This window comes from Podarcis liolepis (genome assembly GCF_965112155.1).
Source record: "Podarcis liolepis genome assembly, chromosome: 5".
NCBI classification, from domain to species: Eukaryota; Metazoa; Chordata; class Lepidosauria; order Squamata; family Lacertidae; genus Podarcis; species Podarcis liolepis.
The window spans coordinates 96,762,247-96,771,179 of NC_139556.1; the positions used below are offsets into that span (position 1 = coordinate 96,762,247).

An 8,933-nucleotide genomic window follows, 5' to 3' on the forward strand; every position below is an offset into this window, starting at 1 on the left:
TTGACCAATGAACAGTCTTCGCAGTAAGGCTCTGTACTGATGGCATGAGTTGTCATGGCGACTGGTAAATTCCGTTGTAACATACCGCTTGTTATCACCCGCTTGTTCTGCCGTTGATGACTTCTTGGATCATTCTTTGGCTAGCTCCTCCCCTTTGACCTTACCGCCTTGGGTGACCCTGCTGGGAGTATGAGATTCCCAATGGCTTCACTCACAAGGGTCATAGGAATTTGCAAGCCCACGTACCATGAAAAGGTGATGATCCAGCGAGTGAGGGTAGCAACAGCGGGGGGTAGGGGTGGCAGCAGCTTCCCATTTCACCTTAGGCACTATAAGAGGATACCCCACCTCTCATGAAGCATGTGTGGGTGGTATGGTAATAAGTGGGGGAAGGAAGATAAAGTGCTGAAGGACAGAATGTAATGCATGTAAATGACATGTCACTTTCCCCATTTTCAACACCAGAGCAGGAATGACCCAGAGTCCACCTATGATGAAGAAAACTTGGCCCAGTGCATTTTTGACCTCTTTGTAGGAGGGTCAGACACAACTAGGAGTTCTTTGCAATGGGCACTTCTCCTCCTGGCAAGTCATCCAGATATCCAAGGTGAGAGAGGAGAGCCAGGGCTTCTCTTGACCACTAGGGTGGAGCATAGTTCTTTAAAGGTTTCATAAGGAAGCCTACAATAGTAGGGTTGGAAGGGACCCCAAGGGTCTTCTAATACAACCCCCTGCAATGCATGAATCAACACATTCCCCCCTCCAGTTTGATACCATACCACAACCTGTACCTGTTTTGTTTTGCAAATCTGCTAGCAGTTTGTTTATGCAGCAAATGTACAAGAATGCCCCTGCTGTGAGATAAGTGACTGAGCCTCATTGCTGCCTCTCCATGCTCCATTACATGCGGGATGCGGGTGGCACTGTAGTCTAAAGCACTGAGCCTCCAGGGATTGCTGAGTAGAAGGTTGGCAGTTCGAATCCATAAGGTGAGCTCCTGTTGCTCTGTCCCAGCTTTTGCCAACGTAGCAGTTCGAAAGCATGCCAGTGTAAGTAAACAGGAAATATTGAGGGCTGGGGGTGGAGGATGAATATATGACAGCCTTTGATCCCAGCCCTTCAGCAAATCCAGACAGTTCTGGCAACCAGAAACTACTGAGATGAGCTTCTCTTTCAACTTTTTCTTACCTGGGATCTAGAGTGGGGAAGAACCATATAGACTGACTTAAACTCTTTGGAGGACGAGGTGGGCTTTGAATGCAAGAACCTGGGTCTCATTCACAGAGATTTATGGAATATGTTCAAGGCAAATAAATGTCCAACTGAAATAAAATGCAGTATTCACAATAAACCTGTTTCCGTCATTGTCTTCAGATAAAATGCACAAGGAAATAGAAGATGTCATAGGTTCTGCTCACTCAATCTGCTATCAAGATAAGAAGAAACTGCCCTACACCAATGCTGTGATTCATGAGATGCAGCGCTTTAAATTTGCCAATTTTTTTGGGATACCTAGGCAATGTACAAAGGATTTGAAGCTGCGTGGTTTTCTCATTCCCAAGGTATAACAGTATGATACAGCTGCACTCCTGTAGCCCAAGAGCAAAGAGCAGCAAAAGGTTGCAGCCAGCCATACAGGAACTTCCTGACTAGTCAAAAATCTCAAGGGCAAGATCAGGAGCTCCATCTGCAGACATGTTTCACCATCAGCAAGTGCCATTCCATGGGGCAATTGTGGCAGCGGAGGAGCATGTAGTGGCCAGAGGTCTCACCTGGGTTGTGAGCTTTCATTTTAAAAGAGGTGGGGGAGGTGGGGGAAAGCCCCCTTGTGTTCCTGCCTGTATAGAAAGTTTTTACAGTGATGAATACAAAGCCACCCACCAAAATAATAATAATAATAATAATAATAATAATAATAATAATAATAATAATAATTATTCAGATCAGTCTCTGCAATGATTAGTCTTGGGATAGTGTGGGACAATAAAACAAAAGTATTGATGTGAATGCATTCCAAGTCACTTGTTTCTTATTTGCAGGGGACTATTATTATTCCCGATCTACGCTCTGTTCTTCTTGATCCAACACGATGGGAGACACCTGCAGAGTTCAACCCAAATCATTTTTTGGACAAGGATGGACAATTCGTGAACAGAGAAGAATATCTGCCATTTGGTGCAGGTAAATGCAGAAGACCAAGCTATGTTGTGATCTGTAGATTTGCTTGAGGGAGTGGGCCGGAGCAGAAGGAGCACCTTTCTGGCTGGAGTGGCACTGCTGGTCAGCAGAATGGGGCAAGGCACTGGCAAGTTAAGGGGATCTCTAGGTTGCTGGCTTGGGACCAGAGCTATAGCTAGGTGATCTTGCACCCCTGACAGAACTGTCCAGATTGCGCTCCCTTGTTGTTGTTCTTTAGTCGTTTAGTCGTGTCCGACTCTTTGTGACCCTATGGACCAGAGCACGCCTGGCACTTCTGTCTTCCACTGCCTCCCGCAGTTTGGTCAAACTCATGCTGGTAGCTCTGAGAACAGTATCCAACCATCTCGTCCTCTGTCATCCCCTTCTCCTTGTGCCCTCCATCTTTCCCAACATCAGGGTCTTTTCAGGGAGTCTTCTCTTCTCATGAGGTGGCCAAAGTATTGGAGCCTCAGCTTCAGGCTCTGTCCTTCCAGTGAGCACTCAGGGCTGATTTCCTTAAGAATGGATACATTTGATCTTCTTGCAGTCTCGTCCAGCACCATATTTCAAAAGCATCAATTCTTCGTTGATCAGCCTTTTTATGGTCCAGCTTTCACTTCCATACATCACTACTGGGAAAACCATAGCTTTTACTATACAGACCTTTGTTGGCAAGGTGCTTTGTTTTTAAGATGCTGTCTAGGTTTGTCATTGCTTTTCTCCCAAGAAGCAAAGCGTCTTTTAATTTCGTAGCTGCTGTCACCATCTGCAGTGATCAGTGTAACATTCATATAGATATTAAAAAGCATGGGGAAGAGGACGGAACCCTGAGGCACCCCACAAGTGAGAGCCAAGGGGTCTGAACACTCATCCCCCCCCACCACTTTCTGGACACGGCCCAGGAGGAAGGAGTGGAACCACTGTATGACAGTGCCCCTAGCTCCCAGCCCCTCTAGACGGTCCAGAAGGATGTTATGGTCTATGGTGTCAAAGGCCGCTGATAAACATTCTGAATAACACTTTGGCAAAACAGACATAGTTAGGAATGGGAAAACATTAAGGCTGCTGTCAATTGTCTAGCCTGGTCAGTGCTAACCTTTCTTTCCTCTTGCTATACTTATGTTTTGTTCTGTAATTTGAAGTTCCCTATCTCATATCAAGGAAGATACATTCAGGAAGAGGATGGATTGAAGATGAAGGGTCCTGTAGGAGGGGCAGGGCAGAGAGCATCTCCCAGGGCTAGAAGCAGTGTAAGAGGGTCTAGCTGCCAGTGAGAACTGGGAGGGCTCACTTTTCTGTGTGCAGAATAAGGGTGAAGATTTAATTTTGATAGAGGACCTTGTAATTTCCTTTATTTCTTTTCAATCTTTTCTTCCTTTCCTAATTTTTTTTCTATTTTCCCTTTTAGATTAGCATGGCTTTTATTCTGTCTCATGCATAAAACATTCAATAAAACTTGATTTAATAAAATGAAAGGAAAACTTTGGTCAACTGCCCAAATCAGCAATGCAGAAAGGGGTTAAGACCATGAGCAAACTGTCCTGCCAGGTTTACTTCACCTTGGTGGGAACCAGCATTGCTGCCTGAAAAGAAGTTGGGTGGCTTGCAGTGGTGATGTGTGACAGGGAACAGCACTATCCTGGTGCTTGCTGTGCTGCCTCTCTCAGGGGCAGGGCAGGGGTGGCATATGCAGGGAGGTCCAGATGGTAAACAATGGAGGCCCCATTGTGCACGTGTGGGTCCCAAGCAGGGCCGTAGGTAGAGGGTGGTGATATGGGCCCCCACCAGGGGTGCAGAATCGGCTAAAAATATGTCACCTTCTCTTTCTCTAGCAGTAGCAGTATCAGCAGCTGGATCCCGCAGCCCTGCACCACAGCGGGTATGGAGGGGAAAGGAGCACAGCACGTGTCCCTCAAACAGCACATTGGCTTTCCCACCTCAGCTGGAACGGACCATTGGGAATCTCGGGCATAGGGGATCCTGCTGCTGCTGCGAATGCTGCCACCAGTAGCAGGACGCTGCTTGCCTCCCTGGCTGCTTAAGAGTGCTTCTCTCCCCTCCACCTTTCTCATTTTCTCACCCACCCCTCTGCCTTTCTCATTTCCTGGTTTTTGCGCGACTTCTGAAGAATGCATGCTCCAATCGCATGGCTGAATCGTTACCTTAGGGTAGCAGCCAAGCAGGGCAGGGCGTTCACTCCAAGGATGGATTGAGCGCTTGGATGGGGAACGAAAAGGGGAAAAAAGTGGGGGAGGAGCAGGCGGGAGAGGAGAGGAGAGAGTGGAGATTTGCCTTGAGCATCAATTGTTAAGTTATTATGCTTCTGTGTGTGCACAAACGCGCCCTCGCGCCAACTGGCTAACATACAAATCAGCCCCGTAATCTCCTCTCTGAAATGAAACATTCCAAGCAGGGAGGCTCATCGGCAATCCAGTAGCCTTTCTGAGAAAGGGAAAGGTTTTGTTTACGACTGCAATCTATTTATATGGAATTGCACAGTGCAAACGGCAATGCTAGCTGTTTATGCTTTTCCTCATGCGATGTGAATAGAAATATTGTTTTGCAAGGTGGAATAGCCTTTGCACAGAGAAAGAGGGAGGGGGAGTCCAACGCTTACAATACGAGCTGAAAATAGGCTGGTAGTCAACTAAGCTTTACTCAGAGTAGACCCATTATAATGAAGGACTATGACTAAGTCAGGTCCATTAATGTCAACAGTTGACCTTCTCTGAGCTGACTAGAATCATAGAATCATAGAATCATAGAGTTGGAAGAGACCACAAGGGCCATCGAGTCCAACCCCCTGCCAAGCAGGAAACACCATCAGAGCACTCCTGACATATGGTTGTCAAGCCTCTGCTTAAAGACTTCCAAAGTAGGAGACTCCACCACACTCCTTGGCAGCAAATTCCACTGTCGAACAGCTCTTACTGTCAGGAAGTTCTTCCTAATGTTTAGGTGGAATCTTCTTTCTTGTAGTTTGGATCCATTGCTCTGTGTCCGCTTCTCTGGAGCAGCAGAAAACAACCTTTCTCCCTCCTCTATGTGACATCCTTTTGTATATTTGAACATGGCTATCATATCACCCCTTAACCTCCTCTTCTCCAGGCTAAACATGCCCAGCTCCCTTAGCCGTTCCTCATAAGGCATCGTTTCCAGGCCTTTGACCATTTTGGTTGCCCTCCTCTGGACACGTTCCAGTTTGTCAGTGTCCTTCTTGAATTGTGGTGCCCAGAACTGGACACAGTACTCCAGGTGTGGTCTGACCAGAGCAGAATACAGTGGCACTATTACTTCCCTTGATCTAGATGCTATACTCCTATTGATGCAGCCCAGAATTGCATTGGCTTTTTTAGCTGCCGCGTCACACTGTTGGCTCATGTCAAGTTTGAGACTAGCTCCCCTAAATCTAAAAGATGGGTATAACTTTTTGCTCCTTCTTCAACTGCTGCCCTGCAAACTCTGATAAGCTCCTCCCACAGCTGATCCCCTGCCTCAACAGAAACCCTGCCCCCTCTGACCTTTACACAGGGAAAACAGCTAATCAGCCACAAAGAAACACACACACACAAGAAAACCCTTTTTTCTCCTTCTTCAACTGCTGCCCTGCAAACTCTGATAAGCTCCTCCCACAGCTAATCCCCTGCCTCAACAGAAACCCTGCCCCCTCTGACCTTTACACAGGGAAAACAGCTAATCAGCCACAAAGAAACACACACACACAAGAAAACCCTTTTTGCTCCTTCTTCAACTGCTGCCCTGCAAACTCTGATAAGCTCCTCCCACAGCTAATCACCTGCCTCAACAGAAACCCTGCCCCCTCTGACCTTTACACAGGGAAAACAGCTAATCAGCCACAAAGAAACACACACACACAAGAAAACCCTTTTTGCTCCTTCTTCAACTGCTGCCCTGCCAGACTACTGTCTGGACTACTGTCCAGAGTTTCTTTCAGACGAATAGACTGTGATCCTGGGTCCTAGTATGGCTCCACTGAAGGAGGGAGAAACATAGACTCTGTTGATGTCTTATACCATCCATCTACACATATTCTGGAAACAAAAGTTACTGAAGCAATTTGTTGTTCCATACCTATATATCTCAATGAAAAAACATATTTATTAAAAGCGGACTATTTATTTTCTGTTTCTATTACTTATTTTCTATTTCTTATTTTTCCCCAGACTTAGAAATATTGTCCAACTGGGAAAACCAACGTGAAAAAAACATGTTTATTAAAAGCGGACTATTTATTTTCTGTTTCTATTTCTTATTTTATATTTCTTATTTTCTCCCAGACTTAGAAAGATTGTCCACCAACTGAGAAAACCAACGTCTCTCAACTTTCAATTTCCCTGATTCTAAAATTGGATTTTTTTGTTTGTTCATTTTAGTGAATCCATCACACTAATTTTCAAGATTAGTGAAGCACACAGCCAAGGGCTCTGTAAGCTAAATGTGCTTCATATATAGTAAATGTATAATAAACTGATAGCTGGAGGTTTGCAGAATTTGTAGCACTTTTAGTTGAGGTGGTCAAGTACCGTATATGCATTTGGAGAGTGCCCCTAAATTCCATACTGACAGACACTTCAGGTGATTTACACGAATTGCATATTTTAGTAGTACTTTGGTCTGCTTTGTTATGTGAAGTATCACAGACTGTCAGAAATTATCTAGGTAAATGTTTTATCTGTGCTAGCAACAGTTCTTTTCTTTTGAAGAGTTGGAAGTATGTCTACAATAGTGTTGTGCAATTCATTTTTAAGTTAGGCATTTTGTAAGCTCTCTGTTAGAGTTGCTTTTTAGCCTAACATTTTTGTCACACCTCTTATACGCATGCTTCAAATCAGCGGCATGCAGTGAAATTTTCCGTAGGGGAACAGTTAGGGCCTGAGGTGTCGGCTTCCAAGGGTAATTGTGGGGAGGACGTCATGTATTTGACGTGTGCAAGCGGCAAACCCGGAAGTAACCCATTCTGGTACTTCCGGGTTGCCGTGGACATTCACTGGCGTGGACGCTATTCAGGGCGGATGTTCGCAGAGGTATTACCGTAGCACTGAGAATATTTCTCACTATGCCAGGAAGTGTAGCATCTTGTGAACATAGTTTTAATAACTTAAAACTCATACAAGACTACTTAAGATCAAGTATGAGTGAAACCAGACTAACAAGTCTAGCAATCCTCTGATGTGCTCTGATGGTGTTTCCTGCTTGGCAGGGGGTTGGACTCGATGGCCCTTGTGGTCTCTTCCAACTCTATGATTCTATGATTCTATTCTATGATTCAATCCTGTCCATCGAATATGAACTAGCATCAAAAACAGATTTTGATGAAATTATTACTGAGTCTTCTTCGATTAAAGCTAGAAAGATAAAGTTGTAATCACATCAGACTTCATTGAGGAGATTCCTACTTAAGGCCAGAGTTGGCCTCACTTTACTTTTTAAAAAGATTTCAAATAACAACTCTTCTGAATAAGAACTTGTAACGTGACTTGTGAATAATGTTAATAGTCTTCTTATTTATATCAACCAAATAACACAGATATTGTGAAAGCAATGCCATTTTACATCATATAGTATTATAATATAAAGTTATCATTGTGAAATAAATCAGTATGATATTTTTCTACATTTCATTTAGGCCTATCTGTATACTGTTTTACCACTTATTTACATTAAAAAAACTGTCAACTGCCATCTAAATGTCATTTGCTTTCCTGAAACCTTTTATTAAGACATAATAAATTAAATATTGTATTTTCTGGGAAAGAATTCAATACAAGGTGAAGTGTGTGGGGAATTGAATGGCACAGGGTGGGGTGGGGTGGAGGCGGAAAGAAGAGCTACTTTTTCTGTGGCTAGGGAGCGCAATCTGGACAGTTCTGTCAGGGGTGCAAGATCACCTAGCTATGGCTCTGGTCCCAAGCCACCAACCCAGAGATCCCTTAACTTGCCACTGCCTTGCCCCATTCATATAGATATACAGAACAAAACATAAGTATAGCAAGAAGAAAGAAAGGTTAGCACTGACCAGGCTAGAAAACTGACAGCAGCCTTGATGTTTTCCCTATCCTAACTATGTCTGTTTTGCCAAAGTGTTATTCAGAATGTTTATAGCTACAAAGCAATGAACCCGGGAAAGTAAATTATTGCTCACTTACTCTCTTCTTCTTGTCTCCTCTTCAGGGGCTCGCATTTGTTTGGCAATGCAGATGGCAAAGATCGAAATATTCATCTTCCTGACCAGCCTGCTGAGGGCATTCAGTTTTCAGCTGCCACAAGGAGTCAAAGAGCTCAATCAAGAGGCTATAATAGGGACTGCAGCACATCCCCATCCTTATAAACTCTGTGCTGTTCCCCGTTGCAACACATAAGAAGATAGGAAAATATTAGGGGCTGCACCCCTGCTTCCTGCACTCGGTGACCCCTTGGCCACTCTTGACACATGAACCCCCTAGCATTTCCCCTTCTCTTCCCATCTCATCCCATGCAGCTACTGAGGTCTCTTTTCACATTCGCAGCTCCATTTCTGAAGCCACTTCTCTCTTCTCTTCTGCAGCTCTGCTTTGCATCCATTTCCCCCTTCACCGCATCTCCTCCTTTTCTTCAGGCCCTTTCATGCCCCTGCTTTCATCTTCATCCCTCTCCCAATGCCTCCTTACTCCCTCCTTTTTGACAACTTTCCTTTGCATCCCCATTCTTACTCTTGCTCCCTTTTCTCCTCCCCCTCCCCTTCCTTTTCTCAAATC

General features: G+C 44.7%; 1 protein-coding gene across 1 annotated transcript in view; it reads left to right on the forward strand.

The window, feature by feature from the left end:
* LOC310707293 (cytochrome P450 2J5-like) overlaps window positions 1-8,646 on the forward strand; it is a 35,394-nt gene extending 26,748 nt beyond the window's left edge. The window contains exons 6-9 of the mRNA XM_083504309.1: window positions 466-607; window positions 1,375-1,562; window positions 2,040-2,181; window positions 8,371-8,646. Of these exons, the coding sequence (XP_083360435.1) occupies window positions 466-607; window positions 1,375-1,562; window positions 2,040-2,181; window positions 8,371-8,558 (660 nt within the window). The 3' untranslated portion in view covers window positions 8,559-8,646. The remainder of the gene's footprint in view (window positions 1-465; window positions 608-1,374; window positions 1,563-2,039; window positions 2,182-8,370) is intronic.
* The last annotated feature ends 287 nt before the right edge of the window (window positions 8,647-8,933 follow it).